The 21174-nt window shown below is 38.9% G+C and overlaps 1 protein-coding gene across 1 annotated transcript in view; it reads right to left on the reverse strand.

Annotated features, from left to right (window-relative positions):
* POU6F2 (POU class 6 homeobox 2) overlaps window positions 1-21174 on the reverse strand; it is a 492326-nt gene that overhangs the window by 258778 nt on the left and 212374 nt on the right. Inside the window, exons 3-4 of the mRNA XM_061166383.1 lie at window positions 5896-5984; window positions 2597-2825 (exon numbers count right to left, since the gene is read on the reverse strand). Of these exons, the coding sequence (XP_061022366.1) occupies window positions 2597-2825; window positions 5896-5984 (318 nt within the window). The remainder of the gene's footprint in view (window positions 1-2596; window positions 2826-5895; window positions 5985-21174) is intronic.

Raw genomic sequence — 21174 nt, forward strand, 5'->3', positions numbered from 1 at the left:
TAGGGTGACCATCTCTTTCTGGTTTGTCTGGGACAGTAAGAAGATCAAACCAGTCAATCCTAAAGGAAATCAGTCTTGAATATTCATTGGAATGGCTGATGCTGAAGCTGAAGCTCCAATACTTTGGCACCTGATGTGAAGAATTGACTCAGTGGAAAAGACCCTGATGCTGGGAAAGATTGAAGGCAGGAGAAGAAATGGATGACAGAGGATGAGATGGTTGGATGGCATCACTGACTCAATGGGCATGAGTTTGAGCAAACTCCAGGAATTGGTGATGGACAGGGAAGGCTGGCGTGCTACAGTCTATGGGGTCACAAAGAATCTACATGATTGAGCAACTGAACTGACTTTCTGGTTTCAACAGTGAAAGTCCTATGTCCAAGAAAAATCCCCAGTGCCCTGCAAACAGGGATGGCTGGTCTTTTCTCAAGCTAGTGAATTCTGGGTGGTGAAGAACTTATGTAGGAAGATATGACAGGAACAAAAAGCCCAAGGAAACTGGGAGAGAACTTTCCCAGACCCTAACAGTGACTTAGAAGTTGGGATTCATTCATAACGATATACAAGAGAAAGGTGTTTGGAGGAAGAGTTTGAGTGTTAAGAATAACTAGGAAACTTCCTATAGCTGACTGACATACAACCGGGAGGTGTTTATTAATGACCTCCTGACTCCCCTCCAGCATTACTGAAATTTCAAACATGGAGACAAAGGGACAAATGTCCCCTTAAAGAAGAATTTGACCATCAATTTTAATACTTTTCTGAAGAGGAGCCAATTTGGAAATTGTGTGAGAAGCACCACTGTTATGGAAACTACTTAAACAGGATACAAATCTTAGGATTCATTTTCTGAAACCAAAGGTGCCAAATTGCAAAGAACCAAATTCCAAAATAAAGCTAACACTAAATTCAATGATTAAAAAGAGAGAGGGGGGAAATCTCGATGGGAGTCCACACTGGACCAGTCACTCATACTGAACCCTTAAAAATAATCAGGCACTAAAATTCTAAGAACACCAAATCATAATAAAGATACAAAAAGACTGGCCTTTTTAGACTCTGTCTTTGGCATCCACTTTAACCAAACAAGATTAATTCATGACCTAGGAACTCCGTGAGCTTATGTTTATTTATAATATTCAATATTCCCATAAGCGCAAATGTTCCAAATGGAAGATTGCATTTTGATAATGCCCGTTTCTTCATTAAGTTTTCATCATCCACCTACATTAAAAAGCCTCTCCCTACACTTTGTTGCTTTAGCTTTCACCTTGTTTATTCCTGCCTTATTTGCTTAATCTTGAGATCCTGGCTTCCCAGGCACTCTCAAATTTGAAACAAGCAAAGTTTGTGCATTAGCGTGTCCTGAGCATGCATGATTTATGAACGGCAGGTTTCTTAGCACAATTTAATGGTATAAGAGAGACTTTGTTTTAAACATTAAAGTGAAAGTCAAAAAGTGGCCACAATGGGTGGGACACTAAAACATAGAGTATGTAAAGAAGTTTGGGTCAAGAGTTAACCAGGTCTTACTTGGTCTGTTCCTTAATCTATGGACTGACACTCTGACTAATTTAATAGGTTTTAAGTGGCCCTGACTTTTGAGCTACAAAAAGTATTTTAAATTGTTATTCTGATAACTTGCTCAACCAAACTCTCACTCCATAAAAAATTCAGTTGCTAACATGTATACCAATGGAGAAAACAGAAGCTGTGACTTTTGACCAACTAAAAAAGTACTTTACATCGTTATTCTGATAACTTGCCCAACCAAAGTCTCACTCTGAAAAAAAAAAATTGCCAGCATTTATATCAATGGAGAAAGCAACTTTCTTTGACCAGTCCAAAATAAATTTGTTTTCTCCTTTTTAGGCATCCTCATCATATTCAAGCTCTTTTTCATAATAACAGTTGTTCCTCTGACAGTCTTTTGTAAATCAGTCTATCAGACAGTGTTACCAAATCTTCTAATGAAAAATAAAAACTTTCATGCTATCACGAGAACTACTCTTCCTGAGTAAAGTTAGAGTTCAATTCTTATTATATGCTCATGATTATACAAGATAAGAGTTCTCTGTATGTCTGTTTCTCCCATTATAAAATATGACCTCAAATAACATAATTTTTATTTAATAATTATAATTAAATTAAGAAAAATAAGTTAATTATTCCAAATGATACCTTTTATTTCAGATGTTCTAAATGCTTCACACATAAACAAGTAATGTCTAAACTTTCTTTGCAGGTGGCTAAATTGAAGAACTCATGAGATTATATTTCTAGTCCTCAAATAATGACACAATCGTTTGACATCTAAGTTTTTGATGTGTCATTAAATGATTGCTCATAAATGCTTCCAGAAGCCCTGAAAAGACTCAAATCAATATTAAAACATAAAGACTGATATAGCCCATGACTTGAGCAAACTCAGGATTCACAGACACCCTGAAACTTTGCTTCCTACATAAACCTTCCATTGCCTTTATGGTGAAAGCAACTTTAAACCACATTCAACATTCAGAGCACTTGTCCACTATAGAGAACAGCGGTCAGTGGATAACACCCTATAGGACACAGAGACACAGTGGGTTACCTTGTAGATTTTGCAATGGCAGAGTCATAATGCCTCCAGCTGCAGCTGCTGCTACCAGCCCTTGGATGTTGGTGAGATTCGCAGTAGGCAGTGTGAGGACCAGTCCTTGCTGCCCCCCTAGCTGTCCGGCCATGTTGAAGGGGATGAGGATAGGCTGGTTGAGGGCCGGCGTGCCTCCGGGCATCACACCAGCAACTGCCGAGGCTAACTGCTGTGCTGTCAGAAGTGGCTGCAAGGGAACAGACAATCCCAGCTCACTTTCCAATGGAACCAAGATATGGGCTTTTAGAGCACTTTTCTTCCACTTAAGCTCAGTCAGAAAGTTCCTGAGCAAGTAGCAAAGAAACAAGTCCTATTCCAGAGAAAATGAGTGACTTGTAGGAAAAAAATCGAAATTGTATTTCATTAATTTTTTGGAAACTTTTATTTGGTTTGGAAAGCACAAATATCTTTCAAAGTAATACTCTACATTTCTATATTATTCTTTAAATGGATTTTCACTTACATATTTTCTTCCAATGAACCCTACTCTTATATAGCTGAAACTCTGTTAATTTATTCTGTTGTTTCAAAAAGAACTCATTAGAATCAGTGGAATTTGTTAATTCAAAAAGAACAATGAAATACTATTTTCATTTATTACATTAGCAAAAAATGCAAAAGATTTACCCAAAGCTGGTAAGTCTATAGTGACACCACTGTATGGATTTAGGACATGTGAATTGGCATAAGCCTTTTGGAAAGCAGTTTGAAAATCCATATCAAGAGCTACAAAAATATTCATCCTGTTTTGACTCAGAAAATATTCCTGAGATATATTTCTGAAGATATAATTTTTTAAAAAGATAAATGAAAATATGCAGTACATTAAAAAATACATAAATGTTGAAAAAGTTTGTTACAGTACTAAACATGGTAAGATATTACACAGTCTTTAAAATGGGTCATTCTGACATCACTAGAAAAATAGAAAATACTTATGAGAGTATATAAAATTAACTGGATAATAATTAAGTAAATGATTGAGAAATCACTATTAAAATTGTAAAATTACCCATTACACATGTATAATGACAAGATCCAAAAAGAATATAGGAAAACAAAGACATTTGATGAGGATAAATTTTAAAAGCTTTAAAAAATTTCTTTTGTTATTACACTAATATGATTTGTCCAGTTAAAACAACACTAAAAACAGGTATTTATATCCAGTACTCATCCAACAGCCATTGTTTGATATGGCAAGGCAGCCGCAGTCCACAGGTGTGGACTTCTCAGCACCAGATGTGTCTGAACTCAGGTGTGAGCACAGGTGCGGCTCTTCAGGATGACTGAAGAGCAGGAGGGACTCCTTGAGAAACCAGACCAGATAACCAGAAGGGTGATATATGGGGCTTTCATTGCACCCCTGAAGGAGCAATGGACCTAATTCCATGCTCATTTTTCTTCTAGAGGAACCAATAAAAAACTCTCATTGGAGAGTTTCAACTTTTTTGTTTTTAATGCAGTATGATTCTATAAAGGAAAAGGTAAGCATAGTACAAAGCCCAGTGCATAATAGCCAGACATGATTCTAACATGCATTAACTCTGATGTCCTACCAATGACATATGAGAGTTAGTAACACGCTCAAATTACATACTCAGAGAAGTAGGGTGGGGGCTTTCAGATCCAGCCAGGCTATTTCAGAGCCCATACCTCACGCCCCTCTCCATACACAGAACAGATTTGGAGAAGTGGGGTGGCTTTATCTCAAACATGGTGTTGAGAGCTAGGTCCACTTTCTGGTTATTCCCTAAAGTCACCCCTCAAGACCCCTTCCAGAGAGCCCTCTGAAGAAGCACTGGAACCCCATGCACCCTGGTTTTAGAACCACGCCTCTGAACTCCATGGGACCAGCACCTAATATATCTGCTAGACTTTGCTAAATTCTCACAAAGTAACTGTGCCTCTCTTTAAAAGTTACACTAAAAGACAAAATAAACATTTTTTAGGAATAAATACAAAATGATAAGCTGATCTTCAGACTGCTGGTGTCATATCGCTGCCAATAGTAATACCAGGATGAGAGGGTAGGCAAATAGGCAGTATCAGACTGTGTACGGGCCACAGATTTGGTTGATGTGGCCTGTAGCATTTTTAAAAATTGAATTCATGGGATTACAGTAGGGCATGTACTTTTAGTTTGTCCCAGTGTCTCTTGCTTCTCACAGGTCTGTTGTGCTGTTTCTAACCTGAAGGCATTAGAGTTGTTACACTTGGTATGCTCACACACGCACACACACACACACACACACACAATGTCACAAGCATGAAATTAGAAAGGGCATGACCAAAAGAAGTTAGTTTCTGAGATGCCCAGTTATATTCCCTCTAGGCTCCAACAGAGTTCAGGCATCTCCCCAGGCTTTCTGTCTGGCGCACAGAGGCATCCACGCTCTGAGATGGATGTTGGAATCTGATGCCACCGGGAGATGTGATGGCAGCTGGAATAAGAAAGTCAAGACCAACTCAAGCTCTAAAGGTGGGTTTTCAAGCTTTGCTTGGACTGATGATCCCCAAAGTGCTGAAAGTGACTCATTTTCAGGAAAAACTATCACAGCCAAAGAGGGAGAAAGGCTCAAGGATCAGCTTCTTTTTCCATTAAAAAAAAAAAAAGTGGGTGAACTCTGAGAGCTTCACACTACCAAAGGACAGAGATTCTAAAAAAAAAAATGCCCAGCCTTTTATAATTGCATTCTACATCTTCATATAACCACACCAGGCGGCAAAAAACAAATATTGGACTTTAAAAAATAATGAATGCATTTCTTTATTAATGCAGGAGCTATATGTGATGTACAATATTGTCAAACCCAATAAGCTGAACTTGCATTAAAATTGCATTAACTTTTTTATATTAAATCATGTCTTGTATTTCAAAAAACGGCTATAGTAAGGTTGAAATAACTTAATTTTCTTCACACTCCAGTCATTAAAGTTTTAGTTTCCAGAAAACTGCATGGTAACCAACAGCACAATTGTAGTGGGTTTTAAGAAAAAAAAAAAAAAAAAAAAAATCCAAATGATTAAAATCAACATCCTCTTGAAAAAGAGAAGAGTTCTGCTAACACATTCTTTTTTCTTGATGGTATTTCATAAATAATGTAGTCATACAGCTTCCCATACAAAAATTTATCACCATCTTTGCTCTGTTGGAGTTAATTGGTTTTAACTCATTCTTATTTTATTTGTTTGGTTACTTTTATGGTTAAACCATCAGAAATGCAGCCTAAATGCAGCAGCAGAAAGATACTGACCTGTGGCCCAACTGGGAAAGGGGGGTGGGTCTGACTGGCCTGGTGTTCAGGAGTGCCTGGGTCTGACAGGGCTGGGTTTCCTCTGGCCCCTGGAATTCAAAAGAGAAGTGCGCCCTTAATATAAAATCCAGCCTGGGAACTTCACATGACCCCATTTTCCTGTGATGTCACATAACATTAAGGCACAGACGATACGCCAGGGTGCTTTATCAATAGCTCCAGAGCTCAAATCACTTGTCAACTGCATACATTATGCTAACGGACATTCGGGATGGGCAAAGCCATTCCAGGAGGGAGAAGGCCGTGACAGCAGAGAAAATGACACCATCATCCATTGTGCTAATAGGCTTGCATTATACATCAGCTGCAGGGGGTGTGCCAACGCGGCCCCTGTGTGCGAAACCGCATCCTTTATGCATAGAGGGGCGACACCTAATCTAATTTCCCAAAGCCAGGGAAAGCGTGATCTCAGACATGACCAAGCACATCTATATTATCCCTTAACATGGCTTCATACCCTGAAGCTCTTTCTCCATACACACTTCAGACATTGAATCTCATGGATGCATTTTCCAGGAAACAAGAACTTTTCCTTTTTTTAATGGAATTATAGTTGATTCACAATGTTGTATTAATTTCAGGTGTTGTATTAATTTCAGGTGATTCAGTTATATATATATATATATGTACAGGTATATATATATATATATATATATATGTATGTCCTTTTTCCTTATAGGTTATTACAATATACTGAGTACAGTTCTCTATGCTATACAGTAGGTTCTTGTCGTGGCACTTAGGTCCTAAAAAGTACATGTATCTCCTTAAGCAAATTTCCTTGGTGCTAACTGACCATCACCCTACCCCTAAGGAGCCCCACTGTGGTGAGCCTAGAACATAACATATTTCTTTTGCTAGAATTCTGTTGGATGCTAAAGCATGGGAAACAAAATTCAATCAAAATAGCAGATCTTTCAAATCTTCTTAAACATTATAGTTTCTCTGGGTATGCTTATATGCTTTGTTTCAGGACCAACCATAGAATGTGATATAGTGGCCATAACAATAAACACGTGAATAAATGAACAAGCAACCAAATAAATAAAGCTAGCAGCCATTTTTTAGGATTCTTAGTTGGAAGCTTTGTTTTCTTGGTGGTTTAAATCCAATTCCAAGCCATCCTTAACAAGATCCTCTTTTCTGATGTTTGTCCTATGAATAACAAGTGGAAGACAATTCAAGCCCTGTTTACTGGCAGGCCATGGATGACCAAGAAGAAAAGATATGATTCTGTCACACTTATAAATTTTAAAGAAGGTATTATTGGCTCATTTAAAACGAATTCTTCTATATATTCTCCAAAGGGACAGACTTATAAATAATGGAAATGGGAAAAAAATACTTCAGCGCATTAAGCTACAAATAAAATTGACTGCTACATATTATTCAATTGACTTCTATCTCCACAGCCATGTGTCAATCATAACAGCATTTTATAATAGGATTAAGCAATAAATGTGCAAAGCCATTATGCAGAAATCTGAAAATCTGATTAATTTGTAATTTTTTTGTGTGTGCAGAAAGTCAGGAATGGACATTGCTTGGGGAATACTTACAAGCATTCTATTGAAATTTCTAAATTGATTTGGAACAAACTAATAAAAACACAGTCTTGCTGACATTTTATAAGGTGAATTCTGTCAAAATATGTTTGGCATTTTAATGATTGCTGTCATTTAATAACAAGGATAAGATGACCCATCATAAGATGCCTACAATTTTCCCATAATGTGCAGGAGACCTTTCTTCTAAATTTTTTATATGTGATTTATTTATTATGCTTGAGTAGCAGGGCACTTTAAACTGGGAGGTGCATTATGCAGTGTAAATCTCACAACTTCAGTTCTAATACACTCAAGTCCTATTTTGCCTTCAAATTTTCAGTAGAAAATTTTATAGAGCTTTTATAGAGCTAACCAGATTCCTAGTGATGATCAATTAGGTAAATTCTCAAGTGGTTAAAAATCTCCTTTGGTTTAGTTTATGAAGATGCTTTTAGAAATTGATTTGTTCTTTACATTTTCTGGACATGGATTTTTATGTCTGACTGTAAGAAGGAAGTTTTACAATGCACAGAAAAAGAGAAAAATCTTTTTACACAATTTAAACATACATATCTTGAGTAGGGAGGGAACAAACCTCACCCATTGATTCACTTTCCTGTTGGAATGCTCGAACTATCTCATTTTCAGAAAGGAGCAGTGATTGCCTGCAGGACTTTTGGATGAAAATAGGAATGACCGTTGATGTTGATCATGTTGATGTTGATCATAGCATGATCATGATGTAAGTATGTTTCTTTCTTTGTATCTTCAGCTCAAGTTATCTGCAAACACATGCCTCTTTTTCATCTTGCAGTAATGACCTCAACATATCTTTATGTTTTCACATTAAACTCTCTTAAACTACCCTCCCCAAAAAATATATATCTTAATTTAAAACTTTTTCTATGCTGTGCCAGGCTCTTCTGTCTCATATTTCTTTCATCAGTACTGGGACCACTTTTTGATTCTGTTTCTAATGCCACATTATGTAATATTTGAGATCTGTCCCATTCAGGCACAGTGTCACAAGATGGTGTCTTTGTTACCTGTAACTTGACACATTACATTTGCTTACATTTTATTCTCTGTTGCTGGAGGCTCTCACCAGCACACAGCAGCTTGTTTTGAGGCTGGTTATTCTCAAAAACAATGTTCAGTGTGGTCCAGCGCAATTCCACATAATTTCATGTGTAAAATGAAGTCTTTCACAGGCTCTAGAGAAGATTATGTATGCTCTTCTGCCTGGATCAAAAAGCAATGTTTCTTCTTAATGTGCATCTTCATTTCCCCCAAACGTATGTATCACGCTTAACCTTGTAGGACCATAAACTAATCTGTCTGGGCCGTAAGGCAGCTTCCAAATCAGGGGCCTTCTCAGAAGTCAGAGAGGGGATACAGCAGTCAGAATGAATAAATGACATTGGCTAAGGGTTTCAGAGAGATTTGAAGCAGGGTTCAGCTGTAAGTTAGCAGAGAATTTGAGGTTAGACATGGGCACAGATATGAAAACGTGAACTTAAATGGGTCGGGCATGTCTCCTGATCACAGTCCCAGGAAACATGCTACCTCACTGGAGATCAAAGAAGCACAGAAAGCTCTCTGTGGCCTGTTCTGAATTTAATAGTCTGGACTTTTCGCTGGTTTAACACTTTATGTCCAGCTCTTAATATAGGTATCATTCATATTGAATGAATATTCACTCAATGGAAACAGAGGTTTGGCTTTTAATTGGGGGCTGGTATAATTCCTTTAAAATAGGTATGGGCATCCACTAGTTACTCTTGTGTAGCATCAATTTTGGAAATATCTCTAAATTATTAGCTTCTTGGTAAATTCAACCACAATTCCAATTTTTTTTTGTTTGCTTTTTGCTTGTTTAATTTTATTGGAGTATAGTTGATTTATAATGCTCTGTTATTTTCTGCTATATGGCAAGGTGGGTCAGTTATATATATACATATATCAACTCTTTCTTTAGCTTCTTTCCCTATATAGGTCATTTTAGGGTATTGAGTAGAGTTCCCTGTGCTATACAGTAGTTCCTTATCAGTTATATATTCTAGTTTAGATATTAAAAGCAGTTTGGTGGACAGGTTAAAAGCAAGGACTCTTAAATTTGAAACTCTACTTGGGTTGAGATTTAGCCTGGCCAGTTAACTAGCTGTGTGAACTTGGGCCGGTTTTCGAGTTTCTTCATGTGTATACACCAGCTTCCTCTTGCAAAAACCTGGGGAAATAATTCTATGTCTTTCATTGGGTTGCTACGGTGAGAATTAAATGAGCACATATATTTATAAATATCTTAGAAAAGTGCATGTTTGTCACAAAATTGCTATTTCTCTTGACTGGTTATAAGATTTAAATTATATTTAATACAATATTTAATGTTATTTAGTTTGCCCATCATATCTTCTAGCCCCAAGTCAACTCAATGCCTACTCCCATGCCTATGTGTGCTGTCCCCATTAACTCACACCCCACCCTACCTGTGTGCTCTGTACCACTTGATAAATGTTTGGATCTGAAATAAGTGGTCAGCCCTGTAAGAGCCTGTGAAGTGAGATGTTCATGGATAATGCTTCCTTTGGTCCATGGTAACATCACCAGGTAATATGGTACAAAGATACTGGCAATTTGCTCCCAAATTCTCACCAAGACCATAGCTTATATCAGAAGTTCTTACCCAGGCCTGTGAATCAGAATTGTCTGTGGTGAGTCCTGAATACATCCTTCATAAGGCTACGGACAGGCTGTCTAAGAGGCAGCTCATGTGTACATTTTTATAAAACCCCACTGGTGACAGAAGACCACGGGAACACACAATGGCTCAGATGCTGTACAGGCAAGTCTGAATCTCTCTGTGCTGAGGATGCCATGTAGAGTGAGTTTTACAGCAGCAGATGGGTCACCAGCCAGCATTACCCCCTTGGCCCTTCAAGTTCCTTCAGCTGAAGCATTCTTCCATTGTAACCCTCGTGGCTTTCTAACTTAGCAAGGGGATAATCCATGTCAGATGCAACTATTTTATAATGTTCACAGGTACCTCAAGGATTCTAAAAACTGATTTTAGAAGAGATCATAACAAAAAACTTTAAATAGCTATATTCTATTTCTTCTTCTTTTTTATTTTATTTTTTTATTATGCTTTCTTTTTTTGGGGGGGGGGGGTTTGTCATACATTGATATGAATCAGCCATAGAGTTACACGTATTCCCCATCCCGATCCCCCCTCCCACCTCCCTCTCCACCCGATTCCTCTGGATCTTCCCAGTGCACCAGGCCGGAGCACATGTCTCATGCATCCCACCTGGGCTGGTGAGCTGTTTCACCATAGATAGTATACATGCTGTTCTTTCGAAACATCCCACCCTCACATTCTCCCACAGAGTTCAAAAGTCTGTTCTGTATTTCTGTGTCTCTTTTTCTGTTTTGCATATAGGGTTATCGTTACCATCTTTCTAAATTCCATATATATGTGTTAGTATGCTGTAATGTTCTTTATCTTTCTGGCTTACTTCACTCTGTATAATGGGCTCCAGTTTCATCCATCTCATTAGAACTGATTCAAATGAGTTCTTTTTAATGGCTGAGTAATATTCCATGGTGTATATGTACCACAGCTTCCTTATTGATTCATCTGCTGATGGGCATCTAGGTTGCTTCCATGTCCTGGCTATTATAAACAGTGCTGCGATGAACATTGGGGTGCACGTGTCTCTTTCAGATCTGGTTTCCTCAGTGTGTATGCCCAGAAGTGGGATTGCTGGGTCATATGGCAGTTCTATTTCCAGTTGTTTAGGAAATCTCCACACTGTTCTCCATAGCGGCTGTACTAGTTTGCATTCCCACCAACAGTGTAAGAGGGTTCCCTTTTCTCCAACCCTCTCCAGCATTTATTGCTTGTAGACTTTTGGATAGCAGCCATCCTGACTGGTGTGTAATGGTACGTCATTGTGGTTTTGATTTGCATTTCTCTAATAATGAGTGATGTTGAGCATTTTTTCATGTGTTTGTTAGCCATCTGTATGTCTTCTTTGGAGAAATTTCTGTTTAGTTCTTTGGCCCATTTTTTGATTGGGTCATTTATTCTTTTGGAATTGAGCTTCAGGTGTTGCTTGTATATTTTTGAGATTAATCCTTTGTCTGTTTCTTCATTTGCTATTATTTTCTCCCAATCTGAGGGCTGTCTTTTCACCTTACTTATAGTTTCCTTTGTAGTGCAAAAGCTTTTAAGTTTCATTAGGTCCCATTTGTTTAGTTTTGCTTTTATTTCCAATATTCTGGGAGGTGGGTCACAGAAGATCTTGCTGTGATTTATGTCAGAGAGTGTTTTGCCTATGTTCTCCTCTAGGAGTTTTATAGTTTCTGGTCTTACATTTAGATCTTTAATCCATTTTGAGTTTATTTTTGTGTATGGTGTTAGAAAGTGTTCTGGTTTCATTCTTTTACAAGTGGTTGACCACTTGTTAAAGAGGTTGTCTTTTTTCCATTGCATATCCTTGCCTCCTTTGTCGAAGATAAGGTGTCCATAGGTTCGTGGATTTATCTCTGGGCTTTCTATTCTGTTCCATTGATCTATATTTCTGTCTTTGTGCCAGTACCATACTGTCTTGATGACTGTGGCTTTGTAGTAGAGTCTGAAGTCAGGCAGGTTGATTCCTCCAGTTCCATTCTTCTTTCTCAAGATTACTTTGGCTATTCGAGGTTTTTTGTATTTCCATACAAATTGTGAAATTATTTGTTCTAGTTCTGTGAAAAATACCATTGGTAGCTTGATAGGGATTGCATTGAATCTATAGATTGCTTTGGGTAGAATAGCCATTTTGACAATATTGATTCTTCCAATCCATGAACACGGTATGTTTCTCCATCTGTTTGTGTCCTCTTTGATTTCTTTCATCAGTGTTTTATAGTTTTCTATGTATAGGTCTTTTGTTTCTTTAGGTAGATATACTCCTAAGTATTTTATTCTTTTTGTTGCAATGGTGAATGGTATTGTTTCCTTAATTTCTCTTTCTGTTTTTTCATTGTTAGTATATAGGAATGCAAGGGATTTCTGTGTGTTAATTTTATATCCTGCAACTTTACTATATTCATTGATTAGCTCTAGTAATTTTCTGGTAGAGTCTTTAGGGTTTTCTATGTAGAGGATCATGTCATCTGCAAACAGCGAGAGTTTCACTTCTTCTTTTCCTATCTGGATTCCTTTTACTTCTTTTTCTGCTCTGATTGCTGTGGCCAAAACTTCCAACACTATGTTGAATAGTAGTGGTGAGAGTGGGCACCCTTGTCTTGTTCCTGATTTCAGGGGAAATGCTTTCAATTTTTCACCATTGAGGGTGATGCTTGCTGTGGGTTTGTCATATATAGCTTTTATTATGTTGAGGTATGTTCCTTCTATTCCTGCTTTCTGGAGAGTTTTAATCATAAATGAGTGTTGAATTTTGTCAAAGGCTTTCTCTGCATCTATTGAGATAATCATTAACAAGGAAACACAAACCTTAAATGACACAATGGACCAGCTAGACCTAATTGATACCTATAGGACATTTCACCCCAAAACAGTCAACTTCACCTTTTTCTCAAGTGCACACGGAACCTTCTCCAGAATAGACCACATCCTGGGCCATAAATCTGGTCTTGGAAAATTCAAAAAAATTGAAGTCATTGCAGTCATCTTTTCTGACCACAGTGCAGTAAGATTAGATCTCAATTACAGGAAAAAAAATTGTTAAAAATTCAAACATATGGAGGCTAAATAACACGCTTCTGAGTAACCAACAAATCATAGAAGAAATCAAAAAAGAAATCAAAATATGTATAGAAATGAATGAAAATGAAAACACAACAACCCAAAACCTATGGGACATTGTAAAAGCAGTGCTAAGGGGAAGGTTCATAGCATTACAGGCTTACATCAAGAAGCAAGAAAAAAGCCAAATAAATAACCTAACTCTACACCTAAAGCAACTAGAGAAGGAAGAAATGAAGAACCCCAGGGTTAGCAGAAGGAAAGAAATCTTAAAAATTAGGGCAGAAATAAATGCAAAAGAAACTAAAGAGACCATAGCAAAAATCAACAAAGCTAAAAGCTGGTTTTTTGAAAAAATAAACAAAATTGACAAACCATTAGCAAGACTCATTAAGAAACAAAGAGAGAAGAACCAAATTAACAAAATTAGAAATGAAAATGGAGAGATCACAACAGACAACACTGAAATACAAAGGATCATAAGAGACTACTACCAGCAGCTCTGTGCCAATAACATGGACAATTTGGATGAAATGGACAAATTCTTAGAAAAGTATAACTTTCCAAAACTGAACCAGGAAGAAATGGAAGATCTTAACAGACCCATCACAAGCAAGGAAAATGAAACTGTAATCAAAAATCTTCCAGCAAACAAAAGCCCAGGACCAGATGGCTTCACAGCTGAATTCTACCAAAAATTTAGAGAAGAGCTAACACCTATTTTACTCAAACTCTTCCAGAAAATTGCAGATGAAGGTAAGCTTCCAAACTCATTCTATGAGGCCACCATCACCCTAATTCTAAAACCAGACAAAGATGCCACAAAAAAAGAAAACTACAGGCCAATATCACTGATGAACATAGATGCAAAAATCCTTAACAAAATTCTAGCAAACAGAATCCAACAACATATTAAAAAAATCATACACCATGACCAAGTGGGCTTTATCCCAGGAATGCAAGGATTCTTTAATATCCACAAATCAATCAATGTAATACACCACATTAACAAATTGAAAGATACAAACCATATGATTATTTCTTATTTCTTTTGTAGCTTTATCAGATGCAATTAATGAATGTTGTTGACTGAAAAGCAAATGAATTAGTCTCCTATAACATTTACAGTTTGGGGTCTTCATTCATTTTTTTTTCCCATTGTCAAAATATATTAATGGGCTTAATTTTTGAGTGCCTAAGTTAAAAGTAAATAATAAGATGGTCAGGAAATAAAATAAAATAGTTATATAATAGGAGTCACTTCTCTAAATACAGGGATCCCTGATAGAAGCCTGCGAAGGAAAGGATAAGTCATAAATATTGAAGACACTGAAAGACTGATCAGGAGTTTGACTGAAATACCACAATAAAACTTAATCATTAAGATGCCTGCTTGTCAGAGCATTGGTTCATTCAACACTACCTTTCCAGTGTTGGTCTTGTATCAAATATCTGCAAAGCTGCTGGCTACTCTTTCTGCTCTGGAGGGCCTGGCCATCCACAGAACTGGGGAGGGGGTACTCTTTAGTACCTTCTGGATTGAAGGAGTCTCAAAAATTGCACCCCCAAGTCAAGGTCAGAGTTTCTGAATGGCCCTCACTGCATTCCTTATAGCAAGTTAGCTTTGCTTTCGCAAATTAAAAAAAAAAAGAAAAGTTTTGTATAATGGTTTTTATTAACTGAGGCAAACAAGACTTAGTATGTCTTGGCAATTCTAAAAGTAAAACAGATGTGCACTCCAGAATAGAGGAGCAGATGGAGGAGAAAACAGAGTTGCACGTTTGCGTGGCTCATCGGAATACACCAGTTCCACTTTCTCCTCGGCCATCCCTCGAACAGTCAGTTCATGAGATTCCCTGGCTAATGACCAATGCATTTTTAATGAATCGGGTTCTTCAGAGGGAGAGTTTGGGTTTCTGTCTGTGATGCATTAGCACAAACATAATCACATGAAGGTCACAGGGATCCCTTAGCTTTTTCTGGCATTTATACCTTTCCTGCCCATTGTCTGCTGTTTTCACCAGGGAGTGAGGTGATGCAGAGGTTGCTTGTTATAAGATGGGTGGTTGAATGCATTATTATTTCATGTTGGGCATGTGAACTCAGCTAAGCAGGGCAGAAGCCCCCTGAAAATTAAATTTCCCTTTCTTTTAATTTCTTCAAGATTCCTAAATGCCAAGAGGAGTGGAGGTGTCTATAAACACCTTTCCAGAGCCACTGCTACTGTCTGCAATTTTTTTATTGCCTGTCAAGTTTTCTTTAGGATACTGGTCACACATGTATTTATGTCCAGAACCCTATACAGATCTCCAGTGAACCTGGAGACTCTAAAGTAATAAGCCCCATCTGAAAAATCTAACATTTATTAATTCGCACAGGGTTTGTGCATTTTTGCAAGTTCCGTTGTCAAGTACTTGTAACTTCACCCACTGAGGGAGGCCAGGAGAACAGTAAATGTCCATGACATTAATGGGAAGAATGAATCCCTTTATTCTGTTAGCAGGTGACTTATCTGGCCTTTGGTGGTGGGAAATCCAGTTATCTTGGAGTGAGGGGTCTAGATCCTTCATGGTTTTAAATGCTATATTTATGTAAAGGCTGTACAGAAGCATGAAAAGTCAAACAGAGATTCAAGATATCCAGGTAAAGGAGAACAAGAAACCCGACAAATCCCTTATTTGAACTTGACTATCTGAAAATGCTTTTGTAATATCTATCAAAATTATTCAATAATTGCTTTAGTTCTCCACGTAGACTTACTCCATGTGTGCTCTGGAAACCTTTAAAGACATTTTTTTCCCTCTCAAAATTTCCTAAATTTCCCTTCAGTCTTCGTTCAACAATTTTTTACCATTTGTTTTCACATCCATCTCATAAAAGCAGAGCTGAACTCCTGTGATATCCAAGCCAATAAAGTTCTCAATTTCTGTAAATGCTTCCTCTCAGAAAAGAGATGAAAAAAGAGACAGTCATCAAATATACTTAGGCAAAATTCCACAACACACTGTTGGCATGTGGAGAGCTTTGGGATTATCCCTTGAGCACTGCTGTCTCTACAAGAGTATAAATTCTTTCAGGGCAAAGACTCTTTCTCACTCACCTTTGTATATGCTGCAGGCCAGCTCTGGGCTTGGAAGGTATGCATGCTCCTATGTATGTATGTGTATGTGTTATGTACGTATGTACATAGGTATGCTGATGTTTAGGTATGTGGTTCCTAAAATGAAGAAGATGTGTATCAACGTGTGCTGAAACAATTTAAAAACAGGTTTTGACACCTGAAAATGATTTGTCTCATTTTAAAAATGTCTTTCCTGAGTTAGGAAGATTTACTAACTTCAACACATTTCTGCCAGTAAATGGCCACTTCCTCTGGCAAGGTCACTACTAGGGGGTCATGCTCAACACTGCACTGGATTCAGGGATGATGTCCTTGCTCTCAACCTACTGAGGAGATCCTGGCACAGCCCCTTGGACACGAAGGTTGTGTTGATCCTGTGTTTTGATGTCCATCTAGGGAGTTGGTTTCTGTGCTTAGGAGGGCTGCCTACATAATTTACGGGGTTCAATGCCAAATGCAAGGGCAAGTTCCTAGCCTGGGGCTGAGAAGTCAATCTCCCCTTTCCTCAGGATTGCTGTCTTAATCCATGGCAGATGGGTAAACCCAAAGGATTGCAATCTCCACACTGGGATGCATTGTACACCTGGATTGTGGTGAGTTGCATGTTGATTATATGACTCTCCCCACACCTGAGCCTGGATCCCCAAAAAGGGCAGAGGTGTGAAGGCGACAGTTACACTCCACCTTTCAGGGTTCCCAGGGCACCCAGGGCAGAGAACAGGTGGCTGAGAACCTCTGTGCCCTGGGGAGGTAGGGACATAGTGGCTGGACCCCCAGAGCTCCAAGCTTCCCGGCTTCCCACCTCATGTTCTTGTTGTCCCATTGGACCTGACTCACAAAACAAAATTTCAAAGATAAATTATTAAGAATTTCAAGATGGTAACCTCAGAGCATTAAGTTCCAAACGTGGGACCCTGCTGGGTGCTGAGATGCGTGTGCCTGCAATGGCTGATGGCGCATAAGGCAGGCCCTGCCCAAGGGACTTTCTTGTCAAAGGTCCTTATTGAAAATTGCATGTAAACTTACAACTGCTTTGGGCCATTTTCCAAATCATTGCAAATTCTGATAACAGTGTTTGTGTCCCCAGAGGAATTTAGACATGGCTTTTTTCTCCCCCCAAAAAGACTGAATTTACAAATCAGCATGTTATTATCAATGACCATGTAACTATACCAATTGGTGGAAAATTAAGATAAAATTTTGTTTAGTTTTCTATCAATTCTCAGTACCTATCCCTAAAATGGGGAGACAGGGCATGAATTCCTTAAAGGAGAAATCATAGAGAAGATGTATTTTCTCAGTTAAGAACCTATCTTATTAACACTGTTATACTTTCACCAACAAAAAAACAGAATTTTTCTCCCCACCTGACCAGTTGCCAAGTTTGACGACAAGGAAATGAGATCAAGACACTCTGAGCTGGAATCACTGGCCTAGTTTTAAAGGTCGCCCGGGTTACCTACTTATTTTACATAGTAAAATAAGCAAGAATTACTGAGAACGAACTTTAAATATGCTTGAACTGGTCCAAGCTGATAATCTGCTCTAAAATTTTGGTGTAAGCTTACGTGAAGAGTGTGTGTGTGTGTGTGTGCGTGCGCGCGTGTGCACGTGTGTGCATGTGCTAGAGTGGAGATGAGGCAGAAGGGAGGGAAACTAGTCCATTTTTCTTGCCATCATCACAGTATAGTGGGGGACAAGTGGTAGGGTCAGAAGTCGCTACGGTTCTTTTTGCAATAGCCCCCCCTCCAGCCTCTTACAGCAACTCTTGGGTTTGTTTCTAATATCTGCGAGGCTTTCTTTGCAGCTACCCTGACCTACAGACCTGCCCCATCAAAAGTCTCATTGAGTTTTCAAACTGTTTTCAGTATTTTAAGGTTCTTAGGTGAGCAGCCCCCAAGATGGGCAGATCTTAGGAACACTGTGGATCCAGTTCCAGACCACCATAACAAAGCAAATAATGCAATAAAGCAATTCACACATTTTTGGGGGGTTTCCCAGTGCATATAAAAGTTACACTGACACTACACTGTAGCCCATTAAGTGTGCAATAGCATTATGTCTAAGAAATGTATACATTGTAATTTTAAAATACTTATAAAGTGCACCAGCCCCGAGCACCCATCTCATGCATCCAACCTGGGCTGGTGTCCTTGATAGTATACTTGTTTCAATGCTATTCTCTCAGAACATCCCACCCTCACCTTCTCCCACAGAGTCTAAAAGTCTGTTCTGTACATCTGTGTCTCTTTTTCTGTTTTGCATATAGGGTTATCATTACCATCTTTCTAAATTCCATATATATGCATTAGTATACTGTATTGGTCTTTATCTTTCTGGCTTACTTCACTCTGTATAATGGGCTCCAGTTTCATTCCCCTCATTAGAACTGATTCAAATGAATTCTTTTTAACGGCTGAGTAATATCCCATGATGTATATGTACCACAGCTTCCTTATCCATTCGTCTGCTGATGGGCATCTAGGTTGCTTCCATGTCCTGGTTATTATAAACAGTGCTGCGATGAACACTGGGGTGCAGGTGTCTCTTTCAAATCTGGTTTCCTTGGTGTGTATGCCCAAGAGTGGGATTGCTGGGTCATATGGCAGTTCTATTTCCAGTTTTTTAAGGACTCTCCACACTGTTCTTCATAGCGGCTGTACTAGTTTGCATTCCCACCAACAGTGTAAGAGGGTTCCCTTTTCTCCACACCCTCTCCAGCATTTATTGCTTGTAGACTTTTGGATAGCAGCCAACCTGACTGGCGTGTAATGGTACCTCATTGTGGTTTTGATTTGCATTTATCTGATAATGAGAGGGCTGGTGCACTGGGAAGACCCAGAAGGATGGGATGGAGAGGGAGGTGGGAGGGGGGATCGGGATGGGGAACACATGTAAATCCATGGCTGATTCGTGTCAATGTATGGCAAAAACCACTACAATATTGTAAAGTAATTAGCCTCCAACGAATAAAAATAAATGGAAAAAAAATAAACTAAGCACCTTTCTCGCACTTGCCAACAGGAAAAATAAATAAAATAAAATAAAATAAAAATGCTGACCACCATCTGATAACACAGGGTAGCCACAGATCTGCAATTTGTAAAGAAACGCAATGACTGAAGCGTATTAAAGTGAAGCATAATAAAACAAGGTGTGCCTGTAGATACTTGGACCCCAAGTCTGAGAAGAAGGGGAGGGTGAAACAGAGGGAGCTATGTCATGGTTACATGAGCTCAAACTCCTGGCTCAGAGGAAAGTCAGGTGGAAACCACAATGATGTATGGGTTCCCTCTTCTCCAGACCTACATGCCTTCCAGAGGTCTGAACTCTGCACAACCTTTCAGCAGCAAGAAGGCTGCTGAACTGACATTCAGAATATGATTTAACCATGAGCCACAATGGAAGAAATCATTTTTTCAGTTGGAAATGATGGCCTCTGGGTGCAGTCGCTTCTGATAACACATGCGGTACAAGATCTCAGAGACCCTCACTACAGTAAGCGCATGGCCCTAGATCCACAGTGACTGTAAAGAGCAGGTGATTAGATCATCACGGATTGTTGACTTTCCCAGACTGAGATTTCATGAGGCAGTCCAATTAAAGCAGCCAACTAATGACTGTGCGAATAGAAAGATCTCAACATTTCATTTTGCCAAGTACAAATATTTTTTAAATTGCTACATACTCTCATGATCTGACAACACACACATTTTGAAAGCCTTTCTCCCACCCCAAAGGGTGTATTCTCCGATTAAAGGAAAATCCTTTAAATTGAAGCAATTCAGATTAATGAAAAACTCATTGCATTGGACGTTTTTTCCCATTCTCCCTTTGTCCTGTGTCTGGTTTGTTGCAGAGGGACACTGGTCTGTTCGAAAGCATTCAGGAGCTTCTGGGCGACATGGTAGGATTTGAGGAGTCATAGCGGCTCTCTCTTTTCACTCCTCCAGGCATAAGAAATGTCTGACCACCTCCTAAAATGTTCCTTCTTTTGAATAAACAATTCTTTTGCCTTGATCAATTTATAGAGATATCGGTATAATTTGCTTGACATATAAAGGTCTATGTGCCAAGTAATACATTAATTACACACGTCTAATTAATGTATTACACACATACATATATGTATAATTAATCCTTGGGTTTCCCTGGTGGCTCAGATGGTAAAGAATCTACCTGCAATGTGGGAGGCCCGGGTTTGATCCCTGGGCCGGGAAGATCCCCTGGAGGAAGGAATGGCAACCTTCTCCAGTATTCTTCCCTGGAGAATCCCATGGACAGAGGAACCTGGCGGGTTACAGTCCATGAGGTCACAAAGAGTCCAACATGACTGGGCGAATAAGCAGCAGCATTAACCCTTATCCGTGCATGTGTGTGCTCATTCGCTTCAGTCAAATTCATACAGACTCTGTGACCCTATGGACTGTTACTCGCCAGGCTCCTCTGTCCTCTGGATTCTCTGGGCAAGAATACTGGAGTCGGTTGCCATGACCTCCTCCAGGGGATTTTCCCTACCCAAGGATCAAACCCACACCTTCTGCATCTCCTGCATTGAAGGTGGATTCTTTACCCACTGGGCCACCTGGGAAACCCACTAACCCTTATAACAACCCTATAGGGTGCTTATGATTATTATGTCCATTTGTACAGGGTACTAAGCTTTATAGAGGGTAACTCACTGTCATGTACATACCTAATTAGGGACAGCTGTTGTTGTTCAGCTGCTAAGTCATGTCCAACTCCTTTGCAACCCCATGGACTGTAGCCCACCAGGCTCCTCCGTCCATGGGATTTCC

This window comes from Dama dama, chromosome 18, assembly GCF_033118175.1.
Source record: "Dama dama isolate Ldn47 chromosome 18, ASM3311817v1, whole genome shotgun sequence".
NCBI classification, from domain to species: Eukaryota; Metazoa; Chordata; class Mammalia; order Artiodactyla; family Cervidae; genus Dama; species Dama dama.